At 38.6% G+C, this 26,205-nt stretch overlaps 1 protein-coding gene across 1 annotated transcript in view; it reads left to right on the top strand.

The window, feature by feature from the left end:
• Positions 1–26,205, top strand: part of LGR5 (leucine rich repeat containing G protein-coupled receptor 5) — a gene marked incomplete at both ends in the record, with an annotated part of 93,532 nt that overhangs the window by 20,018 nt on the left and 47,309 nt on the right. The window contains one exon of the mRNA XM_080623019.1: positions 18,141–18,212. Within this exon, the coding sequence (XP_080479145.1) occupies positions 18,141–18,212 (72 nt within the window). The remainder of the gene's footprint in view (positions 1–18,140; positions 18,213–26,205) is intronic.

Raw genomic sequence — 26,205 nt, 5'->3', positions numbered from 1 at the left:
TTGGAAGTTACAGTTGAAGAATCAGATAAGCATAAGGACCCTATTTATCATTTGTGTTATGGCTGTATTGGAGTCCACAGCCATATGAGATTGTGGATCCGCTGTTTCAGGAAGGCAGGCTCCATAAAAACTTTCCTAGTAAAAAAACCCAGCTATTTGTGATGAATGGGAAAAACATTTTATGGTGTGGATAGAGAAACAGGGGCATATGTTCTATCTCAATGGCGCTTCTATTAAAAAAATAATATCCTTTAAAGACCAAGTTTGGAAAATTAATTTCGCCTGCCAGCAAGATGCATTGAATAGTATTTGAGGGGGGAAAACCCCTATGTTCCTATATGATAGCACTCTTAAACTAAAGTAGATAATAGATTTTTCTGTCTTTCTGTGTCCTAAAATCTGTTGGCATTGTGAACATCTGCAGTCTTCATATTCCAAAACCTGTGATGTCAGATGAAAAGGGTATGTTAGTTTGAATGTGAGAACATGGTCACAAAAATAAAAAGTGATGGAAGAGTCGTAAAGAGAAGTAGAAGCATTCATTGAAATACCACTGAGAGTTGCGGTTAGCCTGGGAATATTTATTTGTTTTGCTTAAGGAGGCAGCACCACCTTATAGATAAAGTATGGATATGAGATTCAGACCTATATTTTCTTACATTTCCTTATTGAATTGTTTAGTGCCACAGCAAAATTGGTTCGTCTCCCACTCTGCGGTCTCCTCAACTTCTAAATAGTAGTTAACTCCTTATGTTGTTCTTTGTAAAGTATTGCATAATTGAATGTTGCTGTACAAAAAGAGCAGGAGGAAGGAGCCAGCAAATGCATAATTACTCCAGCCCAGAAAATTCTTCCCGCAGCTCCCTGCCAGTACACATCCTTCATGGGTATGGGTGGGCAGAAGTTGCTGTCTTGGGAGTGCCAGGGGACCTTTAAATTACATCATGTTTTCAGTAGGGTGTGAACTAGAGTGCAGATTCCTACAGCTGCTTTTCACAAACCTGAGGAAGGATGGAGAATTGCTTTTGTCCACCTTTTTGAGTTTCATGGAAATTTATTCCATAAATCCTTAGAGTTTTTCAGAATGCAAACCACGAGGAAATCAGAGGATCTGTGTCTCTTACAGGAGGAAAACACTGACCCTAATTATGAAAGCTGGCCAAGGGTTTTAAAAATAACATTCTCATGACAATATGGAAATGCACAACTCTCGAAATGGTGCAGAAAAATAGCCTTACAAGGAATACTTCACACTTTTGTGATATCACTTGTATCTAGTCCCAAAGGATTCAACACACATATGAAGTCACATCTACATAGAATTTTTTTGAAGATGTGTGTAAGCTCTGCCCATGTTCTGAGCCATCTGGAAACCATCAGCAAAGTGCTGACCTTACATGAGCACTAACCTTACCAAAATGGATGGCTTATATCTAAAGACACCTAAGAATCTGCATAGAAGAGAAAACCCCTCCATCTCATGGTACCTAGAGGAGTCTAACTGCAAGACAGAGACTCATGTGAAGCTCTGCTTTCATGAAACACATGCTGCATTACAGAGGAGAAAAATTTCAAAAGTCTTTGAGTGTTGTTACAGCCTATCCTGCATTCACGTTTGTTAGTGTTTTACTAATTTGTATTAAATCATCCTTAGTGAGTATTCTGTATTTCTAGGAAGACCTTCCTAGTAATATTATTATAAAAAGAAAGCCCAGCAATCAAGTTACAGGTCCTAATGAATACTGATGAAAGTAAAGACTCATAAAGACTCTCACTTTCCCACAAAAGAAAACTAATTTCTTTCATTAAAAGAAAAGCTTGAATAAGCAACCAGGCATTAGAGTATGCTTCAGATGTTAGAAGACTTAAGTTGTATGGGTGCAGAGAAGTAATGAAAGCAGCAAATTTCTTCATCTAATTTCCTTGCACCACCAGCACCAGTAGTGTAAATAATGTGCATACATTTTGTTATGTAATTTAGTTGCTCTTGGAGTCAACTGAACTGGTATTCAGCTCCAGATTCACAAGCTTATCTAACATGCACCTGTCTAGAGCATGCAGTGTCTCACTCCCCTAACAGTCAGTGTGGTCCTAGTCACTGGGGAGCAGTGACTAAAATAAGTCACTTATCAGAAGATGACAAATCCTTCTAGATTTCACTGACTACACCAGGAGCCCAGAAGCTTGTTGTGTCATGATGTTGTGTTTTCAGGCCCATGTGGATGTCTCAGGTAACTGAGGATGGTTTTGAATTACTCTAGGTGCCTGTGTTTAGCAAACTAAATGGAGTCTCTAGTCTTTAATATATGTGATTTAATATGTGATATAAATCCTTGACTAAGCTTCCTCCTTTCAACAGTACTAGAAGAAGGATAATTTTTGTGTATCCTTGTTAGGGATTTCCAGTGAACTTCACTGATCCCAGACTGGGTGTTCTTGACATTCACAGTAAATTGTCCAGTGTGATGGAAAGGTCAATTTGTTCAAACAATGAGATCTATCTGGGCAAAATCTGACATGGTCTGATTTATTTATATTTTTTTAATAAAAAATTTGCCTTGCATTGTGTCACTGGCTCCTCAGTATTTGCCTGGGGACTCCAGTGTGTGATCTTGTTCTGTTTTTCTTCTTCTCTGTGATGCATAAACATCTTGACCTGATTATTTCGAGAATAATAATAATAATAATGGTGAAATCTTTTGTGCCCTTCTAAAGAGCTCATACCTTGGCTTTGGTATAACTTATTGGATGCAAAATGAAAAAGAAAAATAGAAAGGAGAGTTCGCAAACATATTAAGATGTAAGAACAGCCTGAAAAAAAAAAAAAAAAAAAAAAAAAAGAGTTTGTGTGTGTAAGGGACAGAGGTCCTGAGGGTTTAAAGTCTGTCCATTTGTTTTATTTGGAGAAAGGTATATTAATGCAGTATTGCAAAAATTGCAAAATGCAAACACAAAGCAGTATGTAATATATTGTAAATTATTAAGCACTGTAAATGTATAAAACTTTCCTAAAACACCATAAACTAAAAATGTTGATTAATGATTTTTATAAAGTTCTTGTCTTTACTTTCAATGAAAACAAAGTCTTCTGACAGCTGATTAAGGGAAATTTTAAATTGTTTCGTTAGATAAAGCAATCAGGTTGTGCTTTAATCAGTTTCATTGTTGAATTAGAAGAAACATAGCTTCCAGTCTTAAAATAGTAACATAATTGTAAAGTTGTCAGTCTAGGGTTCCTATTTGAACTGATTACACTTGATAAAAATAACAAGCCATAACAAATAATGGGGCTAGGTTTCAGTAATTCACTGAAGAATGTCTCTACCAAGTCTTTGTGGCAAAATGTCTTGTTTGCAGGACAAATGCAGAGTTGAAATAACAACCCATGAATACCACTGGTGAAATGGCTATGTACACAAGGTGAATGCTAAAGTTTTCCCTTCTGAATGGACCTTTTAATCCAGGCATTATCTAGGCTCTGAAAAAGTCTTCAGTGGCCTTACGTACAGATTAATGGGAAAAGCTGAGACTCAGAGTTGGGCTATTTGCAGAAACAGTTTTCAAGATTTACTGATGGTTGACAAATGCCATTTAAGCTTTCAAAGCCATCAATATGCTATTGAAAGGGATTTAGAGGGAAAACCTCCCACTATAGAAGACGAAGACTTTGAAGGATCTCGGTGGAAGCCCTTGGTCTCCCCACCCCTTCAAACCTTTCACTGGCTTCCTTCAGCATATAGAGCCCCGAAACGCGTGGCTATGGGAAAGGGGGGGGAAGTCCCTTTCAAAGGCGTTTGTATATAACTGAATGTGCCAATCTGCTTTTGTTCAAGCATGAGAACTGAATAGAAGTGTTTCCAGAAAAAGTCTCTTGTGCTCATGGTCAGCTTTTCAATAGGCTTTCTGCTAATAGATTTTTAATATGGGAGCTGGAAATGGCGAAATGCAAATTTGAAATTTTATTTAATTGAAAAGTTGTTCAGTAAAGACTTTCTGCCCTATAGCATTTGTTAGTGATGCTATCATTTCCTTCTTTAACACTGACTTTTAAAAAACGTAACCTCATACATTATACATATGACAAGACAAATCACCTGAGCTTTGAATTTAATTATTTAAAATGACGACCTGTCTTTTTTCCACAGACATTTAAAAGCCTGTTTCTATGTTCTTTCTTTTCTATGGTTATTTACAAGCTCATTTTCAAACCACATGCCTTTATTAAAAACTGTCCATTGTGGGATTAGGTCAGAAAAAAAGACACCTTAGATGCTCATGTTTTTGTTAAAGAGGTTTTAATTTAAGATCACAGTGCCTTGAAGTCCTCGTTTTTTCTTGTGCTGTGCTGAATCTGCAGATGAAAATTCTGAAGAGCTTAATAAAACTGCACAAATAAAAAAGTAGCAGAACCCTCTGGACAGTTCTAGAGAAAGAATGCCTCTGGAATCTCTAGTGGATCATGTAAGGATATATTGAGACTTTATTCAGGAAGTTCCTGACAGGTTTGTGTTTTTCAGTCAGAAGTAGTGCCCACGAAACCCCCTTTGCGGTCCTTTTAATAGCAACAGTATTAATGCATGTAGAGCCATGTGGTGCTGTCTTCTTCAGTCTGCTGCAAGTTAAGTGAAAGTTGAGATCCAAATGCCGAGACCATGAGCAAGAGAGGCATACTTCACCTTTCTAAATCTTCACACAGCTCCCCGCGTGGGATGGTTGAATGAAGCCAGCATGTGGGCTGGGGCAGTCTCTGAGTGTGGCCTGTATCCCACCAACTCCGAACACCTCATAAAGGGAAGAGAAGGCTGACTGAATTCTGAGGAGTGTGTAAAATAGGGTAACACCTCTCAGCAGAAGACCTGCTTCTTCTTAGTGAGTGCCTTGACTTTATTTCTGTCCTGTATTTCATTTCTACCTGCATCATTTTCAAGCTGGTGTCCATTTTGTCACCATTCTGGGGAGGAGTGCAGCAATAGTTCCCGACGACTGGAAAAAGGGAAATATAACCCCCATTTTCAAGAAGGGGAAAATGGATGACCCGGGGAACTACAAACCAGTCAGTCTCACCTCTGTGCCTGGCAAACTCTTGGAGCAGATTCTCCTGAAAGGCATGCTAAGGCACATGAAAAACAAGGAGGTGGTTGGTGACAGCCAGCATGGCTTCACTAAGGGGAAATCCTGCCTGACCAATTTGATGGCCTTCTATGATGGGGCTACAGAACTGATGGACAGGGGTAGAGCAGTTGATGTCATCTACCTGGATTTGTGCAAAGCATTCGACACTGTCCCACATGACATCCTTGTCTCTAAATTGGAGAGACATCAATTTGATGGGTGGACCACTCGGTGGATAAAGAACTGGCTGGATGGCCGCACGCAAAGAGTTGTGGTCAATGGCTCGATGTCCGGCTGGAGACCAGTAACGAGTGGTGTCCCTCAGAGATCAGTGTTGGGACTAGTCTTGTTCAACATCTATGTCAGTGACATGGACAGTGGGATTGAGTGCACCCTCAGCAAGTTTGCTGACGACACCAAGCTGTGTGGTTCGGTTGATACGCCGGAGGGAAGGGATGCCATCCAGAGGGACCTTGACACACTTGTGAGGTGGGCTGATGCCAACCTGATGAAGTTTAACTGTGCCAAGTGCGAGGTCCTCCACCTGGGTGGGAGCAATCCCAGGCACAGCTACAGGTTGGGCAGAGAAGAGATTCAGAGCAGCCCTGCAGAGAAGGACTTGGGGGTGTTGGTCGATGAAAAAATGAACATGAGCCGGCTTCAGTGTGCGCTCGCAGCCCAGAAAGCCAACCGTATCCTGGGCTGCATCAAAAGGAGCGTGACCAGCACATTGAAGGAGGTGATCGTGCCCCTCTACTCTGCTCTTGTGAAACCTCACTTGGAGTATTGTGTGCAGTTCTGGTGTCCTCAACATAAAAAGGACATGGAACTGTTGGAACAAGTCCAGAGGAGGACCACGAGGATGATCAGGAGATTGGAGCACCTCCCGTATGGAGACAGGCTGAGGAAGTTGGGGCTGTTCAGCCTGGAGAAGAGGCTGCGCGGAGACCTCATAGCAGCTTTCCAGTATCTGAAGGGGGCCTACAAGGATGCTGGGGATGAACTATTCATTAGGGACTGTAGTGATAGGACAAGGGGTAACGGGTTAAAACTTAAACAGGGGAAGTTTAGATTGGATATAAGGAAGAAATTCTTTACTGTGAGGGTGGTGAGGCACTGGAATGGGTTGCGCAGGGAAGCTGTGAATGCTCCATCCTTGACAGTGTTCAAGGCCAGGTTGGATGGGGCCTTGGGTGGCATGGCTTAGTGTGGGGTGTCCCTGCCCGTGGCAGGGGGGTTGGAACTAGATGATCTTAAGGTCCTTTCCAATCCTGACTGTTCTATGATTCTATGATTCTAATAGCAGTATGTGGCAGGTACTGTCTTGTGAACCGTTCTGCAAGGTGAGACTAGTGGTCATTAGTAGTTGCCGTCATGTAGGAGGTGGGTGTTGCTGTGTTCATTTGTGCTATTTGTTCATCACAAGGCAAATTAAGCCTATAAGAGATCTCCCAGAGTGTTTAAGCCTATTAGTTCCAAAATGTTGATTCATCTTCACCCAGAAAGAACCAGAGAGGTTATTCCAGGTAATGCTCCTGTTTTCCTGGTGGAGATGACTGGAAAGCTCAACTTCACTGAAAGAAAAATTGAGCAAAGGCTGCGGAAAAGAGAGGGTGAGAAAGGGAAAATGAGGAGAATTCACACATCACTTTGGAGGTAGAACATCAGGAATGGAAAGTAAAGTAGCCAAATAATTGGAGCAGGCATGACAACCAAACAGAAAAGAAAGAAAAGCTGTAACAGTGAACAATGCAGAAGTGAAAGAAAACGAATAAACCATTTCCTTAGATTTTTTTAACCTCGTTTCTTGAAAAACAGGTATAAGGATTATTTTGTTAGCAGAAAATGTTACACTTTACTCCCTTTGGTGACCCAAACCAGCAGCATCCCACCTTTGACTCAACAGATTTTAGGAACAACAAAATAGCTGGAAAAATACAGAGAAGTTTTCCCAGTGAGCCCAGTGGTACTACAGTCACTACTTCAGGCAAAGTGAAGTGCTGTTGCATCATTTCCACAACTGTGAAATACTGCCTATTGGGTAGAACCTGGTATTAGGCATTCGTAGGCCTGGGATGACATCCTTCTCCCATGGGAGTCAGTGGAATTTTTGCTACCGGCATCAGTGGAGCCAGGTGTTTACCCCCAGGCAATGTTCTAGTGCTGACATTGACTTGCTGTGTCGTAAGTTTTAAGACATGTAAATAATAGGGTGACTGATTCTTTCCAGCATTTTTATAGCATTTGGAATAACTAAAGAAAAGAGATCTTGGAAAGTTCATTTCATGTGTAAGAAAAGGAAAACAGACAGGTGCAGTATAGGGGACACACTTCACGTACACACACAGGTGCAATAGAGTAGGCAGCAACAGTTTACATTTGTTACAGGTTTGTTTTGACTACAGATGGTTTGTAATATTGTTCAATATTGTCTCCAGGGAGACCCAAACCTGATGTTTGAAACCTGAAATTAATACACAGCAGTGGATTTGACTGATCAGCACCAGTTAATTGCTTGCCCTGAAGAGATTTTTCTGTTGATCATCATAACAATCACAAGAAGTGGTGGGTCACTGGCCTCAGAACGAGGTTGCAAAAAAGTGACTCTGTAAACACTATGAATAAAAGGAAGGAAACGAATCATTTATTCTGTTTGGATCAGTCTCTGCTGCCTCTGCTCATACTAAATATTAGCTTATCTCTGAACAGGCCAGCCTGTCTCAGTAGAAATAGTCTTGAAGGATTTTGCCTCCATGTATTAATTGTATAGCTCTGATACCAGTAATTTAAGTTACTGGAAAGGGAAATAATTTATCCTAAAAGAAGACACTTTTATACTAGAAGGAGCACAGCCCTTTTCCCTGAAGATTGTGCTGGTATAACTGCATAAGAAGTACATACCAGCTTGATCAAACAAGTGACATCTTCTGCCAGAGATTTCTCCTTGTTAGGGTAAGTTAGTGCATCTCAACCCTGCTCCTTCACCTGGATTGTTTAAAGCTAGATTTGGTATTTCAGTACTCTGCTTATCTCAAAGCAGCTGTTCAGTTACAAGCAAAAAAATGTGTGGGGACCAGGTATATGTGATGTCAGTATAAGATTAAGGACCTCGTGTTTATGTATATTCAGATTATTTTATGCCAGCCTATGGAAAGGTGTCTCATGATGAAAGTGAGTTTTGAACATTTAAACAAAAGAAAAATAGACCTGATGGAGAAATACAGTGGTTTAAAGTGAATTATCTTTGTAAGAATCAAACTATCAAATATTTCCTGGCACTTACTATTGCAGTTTGGGTGTTCAACCTGTCAGTGAAAAATCTGACAGCTCTGTCATTCCTCTGAGCTCTGTAGGAGGTGTTGGAAGAGGCTGTCACCCAGCCAGGAGCTATCAGATCTGGAGGCCCACTCTATTTCAGTGAACAAGCTCTGTCAGACATAAAGGGAAGATGCATGTATAAATAAAATCCACGACTTTGTACATCTGAAGATTTACAGTCCTTACATCCTAGGTATAGGATCACCCTGCATTACTCTAACCGAACACTGCCAAGTGAAAAAAAAACAAAACCAGCTCTGCTTCACTTTCCGTATTTGTTTTTCCTCTATACTTTAGCTTGTGGTAGCACAAACTGCAACACTGTGATTCAACAGCATCCTCAAAAGGAATGGACAGTGCTGGGGTGATGGAGAGATAAGAAGTAATTCTTTTGGTAGCAACATTAGATGAAACTGAGTATGCTGGTAATATGACATCAGTTGGGTTGTCCACACAATAAAGAGAAGATTCTGTTAAGAATTATTTCAGCTAAGCAACAACACAAAAATGATCAAATTAGCAATTCAGAATAGAACTCTAGTAGTTGTGATATAGAGAAGCATCATTTTCTCTGTGAAACTCTTCAATTACTCTTCAACAAAACAAGGTACAACTAAATTATAATAAAAGCAGAAGTGACAATGCAGTGTTAAGTCCCATCATTCAGGAGGGTTGAACTGCTTGAGGATAGGAAGGCTCTACACAGGGATCTGGACAGGCTGGATCGATTGGCTGAGGTCAGTTGCATGGGATTCAACATGGCTCAGTGCTGTCTCCAGCACTTGCGTCACAAAAATCCCATGCAACAAAACAGGTGAGGGGAATAGTGGCTGGAAAGGTGCCTGGTGGAAAAAATCCTGGGGGTTTTGGTTGAAAGATGGCTGAACGTGAGCTGGTTTGTGCCCAGGTGGATGAGAAGGCCAATAGCATCCTGGTTTGTATCACAAGTAGTGTGGCCAGCAGGACTAGGGAAGTGATTGTCCCCTGTATGTGGCACTGGTGAGGCTGCACCTCAAATAATGTGTTCAGTTTGGGGCCACTCACTACAGGAGAGATAGTGAAGTGCTGGAACGTATCTAGAGAAGGGCAAAGAAGCTGGTGAAGGGCCTGGAGAGCAAGTCTGATGAAGAGCGGCTGAGGGAACTGGAGTTGTTTAGTCTGGAAAAAAGGAGGCTCAGGGGAGACCTGAATGGAGGTTGTAGCAAGGTGGGTGTTGAGTCTTTTCTCCCAAGTAACAAACTATAGGACAAGAGGAATTGGCCTCAAGCTGCGCCAAGGAAAGTTTAAGTTGGATATTAGGAAAAATTTCTTCCACAAAAGGGCTGTCAAGCACTGGAGCAGGCTGCCCAGGGAAGTGGTGGAATCATCAGCTCTGGAAGTGTTTAAAAGGTGCGTAGATGTGGCACCAAGGGACATGGTCTTGGCAGTGTTAGGTTAACAGTTGGACTCAATGACTCAAAAGATCTTCAAGTTTTTTTCCAGCCCAAATGATTCTATAATTCAACACCAGCACATAGGAAAACAGGAATCTATAGGAGTAGTGAAGAAGCTAACCAGAATTTTACTGAAAACTCCTCTGAGGTAAAAAGAGCAGTTGGGATCAAAGAGGTGGACTCTTGTCATTGCTGAATGGCATTTTCGCCATTTCCTTCTCCAGGCCAGAATTTTACCCAGTCCAGAGTATGTGTATTTTGCAGGGAAACAGTTTGGGAATACGGAGTTGATATAAATGACAACTGCTGAATTACATCACACAAAGGAGCATTGTGCAGAGACCCTGCATTGTGAAATTATGAAATTAGTCATAGCATCATCCTGCTGTACCTGGGATAATTAGTCTTTCTGAGAGCACCTAATATGGTAATGTAACTTCCAGCACTGGACCCAGCTCACTCATCGGTACCTCAGGGACCTTTGCACTGTGTAATGTAGGATATATATTTCCTGCTCTAAATGCAGGTGTGTTGTGCACAGATTTCCAGATACTCAAGACTTACACCATCACTGTTAGAATGTGTTAGTAGCAGATGCTCTCAAAGCTGTTTGCATTTTCATTCTTCCAGTCCATGCTGTGGAACTTAGTTGAGGCAAATTAAGATGAGCAAAATAATAAACTTACTGTGTATCTTGTTATGAATGAAATCAGGCTAATCCTGATTCATTTCTACTCTAAGCAGTCTCACTGAAGTAATACTGGATATTTTGGTGACGATGAGATTTAAAATGGCTTGTGTAACATGTAATCTATGCTGTGCATAACTTCCAGTTGAGTATTCAGGCCAGCTGGCTGTGGAGCCCACAATACTTGATTTGGGAAGGTTGTACTTTATGATTTTAGGATTGTATTTGGAGTTTGTCTACACTGAGATATATTTTGAATTAGATTCTGCTGTAGTCAAGGTGTAGTATGCTAATAAGCAAACTATGCTGTGCTTTTTGTGGATGCTCTCCTCTCATATAAATTACTATAATTTAGGAACAGCTTCATTGAATTCAGAGGAATGAAATTATAGACCTGGAATTAGAAGAAAATTGGACCCCGAGTTCTAAAATGGATGAATGTGTCCATCCAGGGGGAAAAAAAATAAAAATAAAAAAAAGATGCTTTCCTGTATTTTTGTAATTTTTGTAACAAATAGTTATAAAAGCTATTTACAGCTTCTAGAGTTGCAGAAAATATCCTGAAACTAAGAGAGACCAGGTTTTGGGGTTTTTTCCCAGACTTGGTCACTTCTAATAAATATCTTTTCTCAATTTAACTCTACTGTTCTTCATCAAAAATAAGATAAACAGTATGTTATAAACAAACAGGTAATGATGAAAAACAGAACAAACATTGTAGTAGTTGTCCTCATAATTTACAACAAAAACGGATATATTTTTCTGTTGTGTATTCAGTATTTGAACAAGATGAATTGTGTCTGCAGTACTTGCATAGTCCATTTGAATTAGTGCAGCAGAAGTAATAACTCACAAAGTAAAATAATCTAATGCAATCTGTGGGCATGGGAGAAAGAGGAATTCCATTCAGTCCTCTTTTAATTGCTTCTGCTGGCTTCTGTATTATAAAATATTTTTTTAGTTATTTAAGCTTTAAAATATGTGAGTTGAGTACAGTAAATGATTGACATGTTGGAATGTTTTTGTTACTTACTCTGGTAATTATTACTTAGCAAACTGAGTCTTCATGCCAAATGAACAGCCATGAATCAACTTTGAAAGTAAATGGATAATTTTATTTAGGGAGCATCGTGAATTTGACATACAAAAAAAGCAGAGAGCCAGAATCTTTGTACCTAAAATGAAATGTCAGGTACTTGTCAGATTAATTCAACACTGTGTGTTTGATCCGATCTTTGATCTTTACTTTCTTTTTTGACCTTAATTGTTTGCTCTGCCCTGCTCCCTCTGCTGGAGTCTTGGATAAACTGAATGGCAAAATTGTTTCCTGAAAAGATTAATCATGCACGTACTTGTTTGCTTTACAAATGTTCTGCAGCCTAGATTTAAGTAAGTCTTTGATGGCTGTTTATATGACAGAATTGCCTACTATGTTCAGGAATAATGCATGCTGGTTAAAATGACTTTATTACAGAGCTTCTGCAGTAATAAGCCAAATTTTTCCATCTGTGACATTAGAGGAGCCCACTGGCAGGTGTTGGGAGTGCAGAATTTTGGTCAAAGCATTTTGTTAGCTTGTGTTGAATCCAGACATGGTTATGAGCCTGGTTTGCTAGGATCTGATGTTTAGTATTCTCTCAGTGGGTTATGGGCCAATACGCAACAGCAGAGACAGAGCCCTGCTGACCTTTTGAAGCTTCCCTATATTCAAGGCACCTGATCCTTCCCATCGAAACGTATTTGCAGTTGCAGTATAAGCAAAATGCACTGCTGGAACAAGCACCACTGGTGTGCCAAGGAAAGGAAGGACAGTGTTATGAGGTAGTGGGAGTACTTTACATTTACTTACATAAAGCACTTTGTGAGGTGCACAGGTGCATGTACTTTCACTGCAGGGTCTATTCTCATGCGACCACCCAACATCATTTGCTTTTTGCAGGGCATGTTTTAGTACAAAGGTGTAGGATCTCTAGAAACAATAAACTTCAATGTCGAGTAACAGAAATCTTCTGTGAAAAATGTGTAAGAAGCAATCCTGGTTTAGCCTTGCATCACTTCTGTATTAATTTTTAAAAGTATAGAACAGGATGCATTGCTGATAATTTGCTGTTACAAATAATATTACATGGGATAATTAATTTTTAAATATTTAATTTAGCGTTTGTCTTTATGAACGTGAAGAAGGGCAGAAATATCTATGCTATTGCCACTTGTTATTTACTGTGAATACCTTGATGGAGAGATTGCCTGCTCCATATAATGTCTATTATAACTCTCTTTACTGCTTCTTCCTGCAAATCTACCACTTTTTTCCTGGAAATTTTCCAAACACAAAGATCCAGTGCTTCAAATGTGAATCATTTAGTGGATTATATTATTCATAGTTTACTAGAGACCTTCAAAGAACCACAGATGAAGTTTTAAGCTAGTTGTGAGAAGAAATGCTGTGATTTAATTGTCAGGAAGCACTTAAATGCTTATTTATGCATGATTATACTCTGCCCGTGCTGCTCTGCATGGGTGTACTAAGCATACAAATTCATGACTACCAATTTTCATATTGATTTTGGAAAATAATATAATCTAGGGCCAGTAAAATGAAAATATGGTCATTGTTTTCTGGGGCTATTGGCAGCTTTTACATCACCATTTGGAAAACCAGTGTAAATGCCACCGGGCGGACAGTGTGAGCTAATGAAAAGGGTACCTCACAAATCATCAGCATTTGGTTTCTCCGTGGCGTGTAACCTGCTATTTGACTGTGAGCATGTCACTTTGCCATTAGGTATCTTAGTTTCCCTTCTGTAAAATGATGGTAATTATTATTCTATTAATTTACTGAGACCCTTGAATGAAAACATGCTATAGGAATTTATTTGTAAGAAATAGGAATTGCTACTACAGTGTTGGCAAATAGGTATATCTACTTGAAGTAGCTGTAGCAGATGAAGTTATTTTTAATATCCATAGTGAATCATTTGCATTACTAGATGGTGTGCATTCAATAGGTAGAATAGTTGTCCATCACAGAGCAGAGCTAGTAGCGTATTCTACAAAATTCATTGTCTTTAAAACTGGAATATTATATTAATCCTGCATTGGGTATACAATTTGTACAATTCAGTATAATAGAAGTTGAGCATAGTAGTAGATTAACAGAGTGGTGAAAGCCAATAGAAGCCTTGCATATATCCCAAGATAGATTTTTGTTCTCCTTTAAAAGACATAAATATAATATGGAAAACTGATCTTCCAAGATGAATAGTCACTGAAACATCTCTTGGAATAACAGCTAATAACAGGTTAGTAACGTGGCCTCCAGACTTATCTATCTTATGTTAAGAACTAGTTCACTTGTTTTTTTCCTGGCTTTTGAGAATTCATTGTGAGCTACTCACTCTTCAGATGGTAACTGAACATTTTCCCAGCATGTATATGCGCGGACAACAAAATTGGAGAGGAGAGAGACCTGTTGTATTTGCCTTCTTGGACTCTGTTTTGCACGTGCTTAGAAATTACCCATATAGTCATGAAGAAAAAACAGATGTGTGGTGCACTTTGCAATATTTTCTGTTCTTCAAAGATTTCATCACACATAGAATTCCTTTTGCAAGTCACCAGAGGGATGACATGGTGACTGATCGGCACAGAGTAGAATTGAGATATTACTATAGTGAGCCATGTTGGCATTGCAATCATTGAAGCAAAACTTTTTATCTTTTGAAAAGATACAAGTTTCATTTGCAGTTATGTTACTTTTATAGCCAGCGGTTAGAAAGAGGCTGCAGGAGTGCCAGTGGGAGAACAGGTAGTATGCTCATGTGGCTGTTCAAAATAGTGTATCACCTTTCCAGCACAGTATGTCAGCTTGTGGTGCAGGTAGCTTTCATAAAAGTAGATCTGGTACTATTGCTGTTTATATTAGGAGCATTTTAAAACTCAAAAAGTATACTCTTACAATGCTGTTCTTACTGGTATCAGTGGTGTTTGCATGTGCTTTGGTACTGAGATACAGGAGTAGTTCTGTTACACTAGTTTATTTAAAGATTTTCATTATGCTAATAACCGTTCAGTTTTTCATCACTGTAGCTTGTAAGAGTCTGCCAAATTTGACTAGAAAAGTTTGCAGTTTTAGCTGGTTTCTTCCAAGTATACATGCACAGGCACGCAAAGGAAATTGGGGAATGGATCTGATATAAAATCAGAACCAGTCCACTGAGAATAGTTAACGATCTAGTACTTTGGTTTTAATATTTTTCAGCATTACACTACAAATTCTGATGTGCAAGCCACTGCAATCAGCAGATTGCTGATTTTGAAAGGCTAACACTGAAAGGAGAAATCAGAAAACCCATTTGATGTACTTTTTGGAAAGAAACCATTGCAGGTACAAGACAAAAGACATACCCATTACAATTGTTACTGTTCTTCATAGTAGTAATATGTAAGCCTAGAATTTACCAACTAGCTCTTCCTGGCTGCTAACTGTGCCATAAATGTCATCCTAGCTCTGTCTTGGCAATATGGTCCAAAGGCTGGCATGTTTGCTGAGAATCACCTTTATTTGTCTCTGGTGAACTGCAAGGAATGTCTGCTCAGCAGCCTGAACTTTGCAGTATTGCTCACATGAGACCCAGCAACTGATTTCATTGCATTAACGCTTTTTATTTGTTTCACTTCTCTGAACATCCCCTCAGAATATCTCTGCTTCATGAGATTTCTCTCATAAGTCCCTTAGTTACTCCAGTGAACAAAAATTGGATTAAATGCTTCCGTGGTGATTGTGACCCAAAAGAGTATTTTGAATCTAAAACCTATAAGCACAGATGAACTGCTTTGCCAGTGAAAGCAATGTGAGGTTTTTAGGGAGAAATAATGCCACCTCTTTAGCCAACTGGTACAGTTGGAAGAATTAGAGAGTTTTGATTTTTTGTGTTTGAAAGTTACTTAGTTTTTCCAGCTGTATCAGCTAGCCTTATCAGAGATATCGCCTCTCCATACAGTAGTCTCCCTTATATTCTTAAACCCTTCTAGCTGCAACAGTAACACATCACTGACATAGACTGGAATGGCCTGTGTATTAGCTACTACTGTGTTAAAAACTAATTTGAATAGACGTTATTGAACAAATCTGGAAATAATCCCTGGGCATATTTAAAAGACACGTAGTGGTGTAGTGGTGGACTTGATAGTATTAGGTTAATGGTTGGACTTGATGATCATGTGGGTCTTTTCCAACCTAAAAGATTCTGTGGTTCTATGAAATACGCATAGGTGATGTTTAGTAGTTCTGTTGCATAAAAACAACTTTGTACTTTATATCTCAATAAAAGAATAATCTGGAAAAAAAGGAACCTATCTAAGAGAATGAGATTATTTAACTGGTAGGTTTAGAAAGAGCTAACAGTTGCTAGCTGGGGGGAAAAAAAAGAGGTTCTCCTCCATCATATGGTGTGGAACACATACTTTACCACTAGTGGAGTCCAAAAAGGACACTAGGATTTGGAGTTCACTGCTGGCAAATCCACCTGTGGCGTCTAAAGATGTTTTTAAGAAAAGTGTGTGTGATTTTCTCATTGTGCATCAAAACACACAGTGAAAGCCACCTTCTCTCCTTCCAGTCCTTTTAGACTGTTGGGGTCTGGTCTGTATATTGTTTGTGGCTTGGTGTTTTCATGGGGTCCTGTGGATGATACAAGCAGACAAGTACTACCTACTAGAAATTTATATGCAATAAAAACAGGCTTAAGGTTTCCCTGGTCAGGCAGAGCAGTGGTTGGTGCTGGCTTGAGCAGTGGTTAATGCTGGATTTGTAGAATGCCCTAGATGTCTGTCTGTCTGAAGATAAATCACTCCCATCTTCCACCAAGGCTGGGGTTTTTTTGTCTAAAATGTGATTTGGTATGTTTACAAAAAAACCTCTTAAGACATGTTGAAAATCTCACAATTAAAATGATGCTGTTAAAATATTGGACTTATCTTAATACTCAGTAGTATATGATTCACTATGCGGATGAGGTTTTTTTTTGCCAAATAAATCCATGGGTTTGTTCCTTTGCCAGAATAAATCCTTTGAGCCTTTATCAAAGTGAAATGGTAATAACCTGCTAAACAGTATGAAAGAATTAGGTGATAAAATAAAGAATGAATTTAATAAGTACACGATTCTCAAATTATACCTTGATTTTGAAGTGAATGTGGAGACCTCACCCAACAGTGATTTGATAATTGTTGTAAAGTATTAACACATTTCGTTTATTTCAGAATCTCTACGTGAAGCATGTTTTTAAATTATACATTTTAAAATTCAGCAAAAGATCAAACATCAAAATTAACTATGCTGACTAAAAGCATATATTCTGTAATGTGAAACAGACTGTGAGTAATAAGAACTAGATGGAATAGGAATAAGATGTCTACCCACCACCATACAGATAACTTATTTACCTTGTAAGCTCTCAACAGCTGGAAGAAATAAAGTTATCTAAATACTACCCAAAGTAGCTGGAAGCTATAAGCACCACTACAAATATATATATATATATCTGTTTAAATAGTGGGGAGTTTTAAATTGTCACATAATGTCTGCATAAAATATGCAGGTCTGATATTTTTATTGTAACAGTCTACAGGAATTTTGCTGTAGTTGCATAAATCATATCTTCCACACAGAATTTTAGTATGCAGTCTGTTTACAGTTTTTATACTTAATGCAAAGCAATTATAGTGATATTGTGGGCATGGGGAAGATAACGGAAAACAATGAAAAAGCATGTTAAGAATAAAAAGGTATTATATGAAATTTAGTCTCAAACATAGCTTGAACGAACCCTGACAGAGCTGATATGGCTGCCTGTTTCCTGTGCCAGGAACTACCAAGGAACCCCACCAGGAAGTGTGCTACAGAGCAGGATCACATTACACCCTTGTTTTATGGTTCATTTCACTTATTTAATGCAATTTGAGTACCTGCAAAAAAAGAGCACTCTAAAAAGGGGATGTTTATTATTTGAAAATATGTGATTTCTTTGACTCAAGTAACTCGGGTTTTGGGGACACCTGATGTGCCTAATGTAAAGCAAGGCAAATCAGTACGGCCATGCAGCAGGTTGTACAGCAAAAGCAACATGTTTCTGTATTCACGAAATGTAAAGAATGATGCAGGTAGTTTGTACCTGTACACTTTTGCCTCTCTACTTTAGTAAACCAGCTGTGCTACAGTACTACAACAACAACAAAAATCATAGTAGTTTTTCTTTACTACTCCAAGTAAATTTTAATACAGTACAGTGGTTTATTAAAATTATGTAGAATAAAAGGGTTGTTTAGTGTTCCAGCTGATTTATAGGGCATGATAAAACATTCCAAAATCCTTGGAAACACAGAACATGCTACAGCCTATATTTGGTTTGACAAAGCTGTGTTCATACAAAGAAGGAATGTTTAATGTGCTAACTAGATAATGATTCATCAGTTCTGGCAGAGGAACTAATTTTTGTTAATGTAGTACTTAAAAATGTGTGGAATGAACAGCTGGATACCACAGTTGTGGCATGCTGTATTAAGTCTCTGTCTGTTTTCCCCTATAGTGATCTCAGTATGAACAACATTACTAAGCTGCCCTCAAACCCCGTGCACAATCTCCGCTTCCTGGAAGAGCTGTAAGTATCATTGTATCCTTGATGGGCATAGTTAGCACTAGACACATTCCTGTGTTTGTCTCTAATACTTACTGTGGGAACCAGATAAAACAGTGCAGGAAAGCTGTCAGCCTGATACTTCTGGCACATGCGGAAACACTTAGTTGAAAAAAAACCAATTGCTTGTGATTCTGGAAATGAACTTATAAAAGAGTTACCGTGAGGCTACAACTTCTCTAAGCAGAGACAGAGCCAAACAAATTAAAATTTTTAAACAAGGGCTGTTTAAAAGAGCTGGATTGCTTTTTGGAAATAGTTAAGCAGCAGGATATTAAAAGTTTGAATACTGGCTCATGTTTATTAAAATCGCAAGTAAAGCCATAATCAAAACCAAAACCTGCTGCCTCGTTCTGCTTGTGTCAAGGACAATTGAGTCCACATTTCATAGTATCAAGGCTTCTTGTCCTAATCACTTTTAATTACTGTTTCCTTACTCTTAAATTTAGCATCCCTGAAGGCTGACTGTAAAATGCAGAATCCTGCAAAAAGCTTAGTTAAGCTATCTATCTAGTACATTCACTGAGGGGAAAAAGTACACTGCAAAAACTAGCTAATCAAGCACAACATCAAAAGGGGAATGCTTGTTTGAAGTGATGGTGACTAACCAAAAGTGAAAAGTATTGTGCATTCATGAGACCTGGATTTGGCAATGACCCTAGTTATAATGGCCCAGACCTAAAAGAAAATTCAGGTTCCTGAGGAGTGATGGAGACTGTGTAACTGATGCACCATAAGTTGTGTGGGAAAAAGTTGGCACCCACAATTTGCATGAATATCTCTAAAAGTTGATTAAAATAATTGTCTAGGCATCCAGCCTCTTATGAAATGTGATTTATAAGCTTTTAAAAGTGAAAGCCTCCTTTTTTTATAGCATGTTTGGCTCCTAACACACCATAAAACCCATGTAAGATATGCAAAGTCATGGTGCTGCCCTTCTTGCAAAAACATGGTCTATTTTAAGCAATGAAGTGTGTACAGTCCTCTGTAATTGAGTTGGGTATTGCGCTGACAACTTTTGGTGTCCTTGTGAACACTCATTTGAATTTTGCTACCTGGTCTTTGGAAAAAAGAAAAAAAAAATAGCAAAAAAAACCAACCTATTTTGTAATGCTGTCTTTGAACAATACTCTGTTTGCAGGCTGATTTTCCTTTCCTGTCTTACTTTTTTTACTGGCATCACTTGTACTTAGAAAGCATTATTGCTTTGAGATCTCTCTCTTCCTTTAACTTCTGCTTTTCTTTGGTTGTCATTGTCTGTATTGCTGTTGGTGCAACTTTCAAGTATCATACAGATACGGACATAACATAACACCATACACAAGTACTAACAGTATCAAGTGCTTATGAAATGAATTATGCCACAAAGACCTTGCTTATGGATTTTTGCATCATGTTCATGTTTGCTTGTGTAATCTCTTGTCAACTGTAATAACCCTATACTAAATACTAAAAACTTCCAAAGAAAGATTTCTCTCCAGCCATTAAAGAGGAAAAAGAAAAAAAAAAAAGAAAAACAAAAGTTTGAGCTTTTCCTGGAAGGAAATTCTAATACATTAAGCCAAGTTACCTTCACTCTTTCATTTTACAACCTAAAATTAGATGACCCAAAGAAGTAAGACTTATGTCGCTGTTTGAGAAACTGTTCAGCAGTCGCCTTCATCTTACTGATCAAGACCTTTGGTAGTATTCTTATCTTATTCTTGGTTTGGGCCTACGTTTTCCACCAGAAATACTAAACTGCTATCCTTATAACCTTCCTCCAATTTAAGTAATTCCATTCCTTCATTACTGGTAGTACCAAAAAAATATTTATTTATTCACTATGTTCTGTTTTACATATATGCAGTCAGCTCCTCCATTCATTTCACACAAGCCAATAATTTCCATTTCTTATTAATTGTGATGCTGTTTTGTGGAACCCTTCCAGTTTATATTCACTTTTCAAATAAGCATAGGAAAATTAAGCCTTTGACGAGGTGAGGCAACTGATTACCTTGATGCCGATTCAAACATATTGTGCTGAGAGACTCTTTGCTGCTCAGAGGCATGTAATACATTTCAGTCTAGTATTACATAGAAAAAGGTATAGACAATGGAAAGAGAACTGGATATTGAATTTTTAAGGAGGGGGTAACAGCCATTTGTAGTTCCTATGCTCCTCTGTGTTAATTTCTGAGCAGCAATTGTACACATGAAAATTATTATGCCACATGATTTTTATTCCCAGCTTATCTGGGAATTCATAGGACTACAGAATGGTTTGGATTGGACGGGATCTTAAGATCATCCAGTTCCAACCCCCTGCTATGGGCAGGGACACCCTCCATTACATTAGGTTGCTCAAAGTCCCATCCAACCTGGCCTTGAACACTGCCAGGGATGGGGCAGCCACACCTTCTCTGGGCAACCTGTGCCAGTGCCTCAGCACCCTCACAGTAAAGAATTTCTTCCTAATGCCTGGTCTAAATCTCCTCTCTTTCAGTTTAAATCCATTCCCTCTTGTCCTATCCCTACATTCCCTTGTAAAGTCCCTCTCTGGCTTTCTCGTAGGCCCCCTTTAGCTGCTGGAAGGTTGCTAAAAGGTCTCTCCGGAGCCTTATCTTTCCAGGCTGAACAACCCAACTCAGCCTGTCTTCATAGGAGAGGTGCTCCATCCCTCTGATCATCTTTCTGGCCCTCCTCTGGACTCTCTCCAAAAATTCTGTGTTTTGGTTATGTGGCTTAGTTAAAGGCACCTATTGTAAAAGATAACTTGGCCCGTACTGCAGACATTGTAAAATGAGATTTTACGAGATCTTTGTACCAAAGCAATGTTTCCATGAAATTAAAATGCATCTTAGAAATGTCTATCTGCTTTTTGAAATATAACTACACTGGGAGCTTAAAATGCCTTTGGTTTTTTTTGTTGTGTTTTTTGTTTGTGGTTTTTTTTGTTGTGTTTTTTGTTTGTGGGGGGTTTTTTTCGTTCTTTTTTTTTGTTGGTTTTTTTTAGTGCTGAAAAAAGAGTTATTAATCCTTTTATTGGAGGTCTGGTTCAGAAACCTGATAAAAGCTAACAATTGATCCCACTGAGTTTTAGCTTAGCTCTTACGTCCTAGATGCTTAGTTTGGCAATAATAAGTCATTACCCCAAAGTAACTGGGGTAATGGACAGTTATTTTGACAGTTAAATTACAGTTAAACCAGTTGTTTTGACTCTAAAGCAAGGATGTATAAGCCAGGTTCAGCCTCTTCTGATCTTCTAGGCTCAATCTGATCCACTCTTTTAGGCAAGGTTAGACACTTTTGCAAGCAGCATTCTTGCAATCCTGATGATCATGCTCTGTATTTATCCCTAACCAAAGACTTTGATCACTGAAGTGCAACATATTGAAACTACACTGTATTTTTGAGGCGAAAGTTCCTCTAAAAACTTTGGAAAACCTCATGGTACTTTGAATACTGAACTGTTCTAGCTCCTGAAATGTTTAGTTTGGAGCAAGATCTTTTATTTGTGAAAATGATGGGCCTTTCAGGCCTCGTTTTCTCTTAAAGTGCATATGATGGAACTCCCACCAAGAAAGAAATATGCTTCAGCTGCTTGATTATCAGCGAGTTGCTCTGCATGAACTTTTACAACACCATTAAGTCAAATTCTTCATTATAAATTCAAAATAACTGCAGATATTTATCAGTATGACTGAGTCCAAGACTCAATCTCATATGGAGGATTTGTAAATGCATGTCATTCTGCAATACGTGTAGAATGGCTGTATTATAGATCAGTAAATTAGAGTAATCCATGAAAAAAAGGTTTTTTAAAAAAGTGTAAGGAATTACAGAGGGTGGGAATTCTAAGCTTTTAAGAGGCAGTTACATATGAGTGTAGACATATCATTTTGTGATTAGTAACACTTCAAAGCAGTGCCTGAAACTGTTTTATTTTCTAAATTAATGTCTCTATGAGGAGCGAGGAAGTAAGCCAATAATAATTTGAAACTATTTGAGTCAGACCAAACTGGAGATATCTCCAACTAGATATATTTCTACACATACATGCATATGCATATGCATAAATATATGCACACACACCCACACATGCACATACATAAGGCTTTAGTTTTCTTTTTAAACACGGAAAAATTCTACAGATAAGGAAAACTCCAAGTGATTTTTAGTACTTTGCTATTTTTCAGCAACTTAAAATAGGCATTTTAGTAAAACAGCAACAAAGGACTTTTTTCTTACAATTATTTTACTACAAAGTAAACCGGTTCCAAATAAATTTCACTTCACAAAAGCAAGCAATGAACTCACCTTCAATTAATTGTAACCTATATACAGGTGCAAGAAAGTTTACTGACACCCATGTTATTTCCTAAAAGAACCCTGAAGGCAATTATATGTATATACAAATTTTTTCAAATTGATCATGGTATTGTTATAGCAGTTACCTAGGCAGACGTGTCTCTAAAAGTGCATCTTACTACAGTACTGAAGAGCAGAATAACAGCTACAATATGTACCAGACATATCATGTGAATCTTACCATGATTTCTGTGGAAATCCCTTTATACCACAGAAGTGGTCAAAAGGCCACTGTATACATGAAAATGAAGTCCTAAATTACCAGGCATAATCCGTTACCATCTGTTCTTATTTATTGTTTTCCCTTTACGTCTCTCTCTGCTTGCTCTTTCTTCTTACAAAGAAGTTTTCAAAGCTGTTAATGGGAATTAGGTGTTCTTTTCCCCACTGACTTTGAGCAGCAGGACTGAGCTCTGATCATTTATGTCTTTGAAAACCAAGAGCTTTAGCTCCTGGGGTTTTGTACAGTATTTTTGTGCTGGTGCAGGCACATTAAAACTGAAACTGACTGACTCTGTACTTTTTACTATTATGTAGGCTAGTAGAAGACATGAAAGTACTGCAGCCATAGTCTAAAACTTTTTGGAGAAAGTCAGGAAATACTGTAAATTACTTCAACAATCTTTAGACAGGATGCTTGATAACTAAAATCTTCCCCCAAGTTTAAACTGCATAGGTTTGAAAACCTCCAAGGCAAAAAAGTAAAACTACCTGCAACTGACATGCGCAATGGAAGTAAAAATAGAGTATCATCTAGTGGTCTCAGGCTGTCTGCACATGCTTCCTTCCTATGTCACTTAAATACCCTTTTACAGTGCTTGCACAGCAGGTTTTAGTGGAGCTGTTCCCAGTGGAAATTTGCCTTTGCCACCTCTGTCAGCTAAAGTTTCAAGAACTTTCACTGCTAAATGACTTACAACCCCATAGGGAATTTCAGAGCTGGGCACAATCTAACAAATAAGTTGTGAATTTGATTTCTTCATGTAAATGGTGAGTTTGATTTCTTCACCTCATACGTGTAGAGATGGTCTGTTCAGAGTATGCCACACTTGATGTTTGTCAGTGTGAGGTACCCATCAGGCAAGGGGCCCATGGTACATTGTCAATTCTGTTGCTGTAAGACAGACTTCATTGATACCTCAGGGCTGTGACTCCTCAACTTTGCTTCAATACACCCAGGAAGGCACTCGAAGTCCAAACAGAGGGAAGTGCACCGGTCATCTTGAAATTAACCATATGTCTGTAAAAACCGTGAGAAGATGCTTGTCTAGTTAATCAGTTGGAAACAATTAAGGTATTTTTCTTGCTTAGTTTTTACATACACAGTTATGTTTACTAGAAAGGAATAAACCCAAACATAGAAGATTTCTACTGTACAAGATAACAGCTTGTAACTTTTACATTAACAAAACAAGGGCCACGATGTTCTGGAACTGTCACTGCCTTTGTTGCTGTTCCTTTTTGCCACCAAAGCAAGTAACAACAAAGAACTCTCCTATGTGGATGTGTCAGCCTGACACCCTCCAAACTGCCCTTTTTGCTGCCTTATCAAGAATGACAAGATGAGAACAAAAAAAAAGGAGAAACAACAGAGCAAGTGCCTTACTAAACCAGACATGCTTGCGTTGCTTGTTGAATAACTTGTGCTGACAGACAACTATTCTGAAATGTTAATGCAAATTGCGTGGAGCAGCCTTAACACTGGAACTGCTGTGCATCTCTGGTATAAAGTGGCAGAAGGGGAGAACATGGGAGAAGGAAAAAGTTAGAAGTGAAAGGAGTAAGATACGCATGCAAGTGGAAACAGTAAATGTTCTAGGTTGATATCCAAGAAGCCTTGTCAGTGCTGCTGTGTTTCTCTTACTGAGCGTATGTTGAAGTTTATTTTTGGCTTGTAGCTTGTAAGTGCTTTTTGGAACTTGTAATATATAATCCGGCAATATTCACTATGAACTAGTTTAGAATGTCAAAGGAAAAAATTCATTTTGTTTTGCGATCAATCAGATAGTGACATTATACTTAATTAAACTAAGGCGAAATGATGCTTTATTAAATGTGCTATATATCTGTAGATCCTGAGGCAGGATTTTAATTGAAGTCTTACACACTCTATCTGCACAGCAGTAGCAAGTACACAGAAATAATTTCCTTTTTTGTCAGTGGAAGTTCAGCCTATTTGTAGACCGCATGATCTCAGGGCAGTGAGCACTTCTGATCCCTACACTGTTCAATTTTCCACTTGCTTAGGATTACGTGTAATGAATTCAACCAATATCACATTTCTATCTAGTAGGTTCACATGCAAATAAACCCAACACCTTCTCTTTAAGTTGTTTTATCTATTTCCAGACAGGGGTGGCAGTAATTTCTCCCCTACTTCTTTGATACTGCTTCATTGTGCCACTCAGAAAACAGCAGTAACCTTGAAACTTGTTATCTGCACAATTTGTGTCCTTTGCATATCACACAAGAATGACAAAACAGCTGTCACATTTTTCATTATTGACAGTTTGATCAAGATGTGTTGTAGTGCAGTGCACTTCAGCTGGCCTGTTATTATTATTTTTAGTTCTTACCCTTTCTGGTAAGAACCAAGAAGGTTCTTACCCTTTACTGGCACTTCTGCGATAAAACCAAGCCCAGCATCAGAAGCATAAATGATGCTTGGAAGACCCAGCCTAGGAAGTGTGATGCATACAATCCAGCATTTGTCGCTCCATCTTGCTGTAACATTTAAACACTGAGAAAGGAATTTTAGCAAATTTCAGATTTTTCTGGGAGTAGTGATTTGGTGACAGCATTCTTTAAACACAGGAGTAAAGTTATGTCTCTTATTGGTTGTATCCTTGGGATGCACTGCTGGGAATCAGAGTGGGATCTCCTGGCCAGTGTTGGAGAACCTCCTGAGGGTCAGCCTTGCTGCAATCAGAAGGCAGGTACCTGGGCCTGTTGGAGCCCTATGGAAGGGTGCTGCCTTCTGCAGTGCTGAGAACAAAACAGCTTGTTCTCAGCACTGGCTGTGGACAGCTTCACCAAAGGAGAGATCAATTGGCTTTAGCAGTTACTGGATCACACTCATGCCGTGTGCAGAAAGAGTCTCTGCCTTTTATAAGTAGAGAAAGAAATAGTATATTTTAGACCATATCCTTAACTGACAAAAATCTGTGATCTGTTCTATCAAAGCCAGCTGAAGATCAAAAGCACACTGATTTCATTCCAACTGCTTGAGGTCAGTTGAAGTTATTTCAGTTTACACCCTATGAGAATTTGGCACATGCATTTTGAAAGGCAATTAGGCCCTAAAGCAAGATCAGAGTGTGTTATATTTTAATTTCCAACTAAACTGTAAGTAGCAATAAATATAATATACAGCACAATTATGACTTACACACTCCCCTCCCCTTTTTTAAAGAAAGGATAATATCTTTACATTTTCTTCTTTGATCTCTCTGAGCATCAGAGTTATTAGTATATCATTTGACCCACATTTCTTTTTATATTATTATAATGACTACAGTTTTAATTAACATGACAGATTGAAATATAAAAAGATAATTAAAATGCAGAATAACACTTAAATTCCTAGTCTAATAAAATAATTCCTAAA

Source organism: Psittacula echo (genome assembly GCF_963264785.1).
Source record: "Psittacula echo genome assembly, chromosome: 1".
Lineage (NCBI taxonomy): Eukaryota > Metazoa > Chordata > Aves > Psittaciformes > Psittacidae > Psittacula > Psittacula echo.
This window is presented reverse-complemented; position numbering and strand designations above follow the sequence as displayed.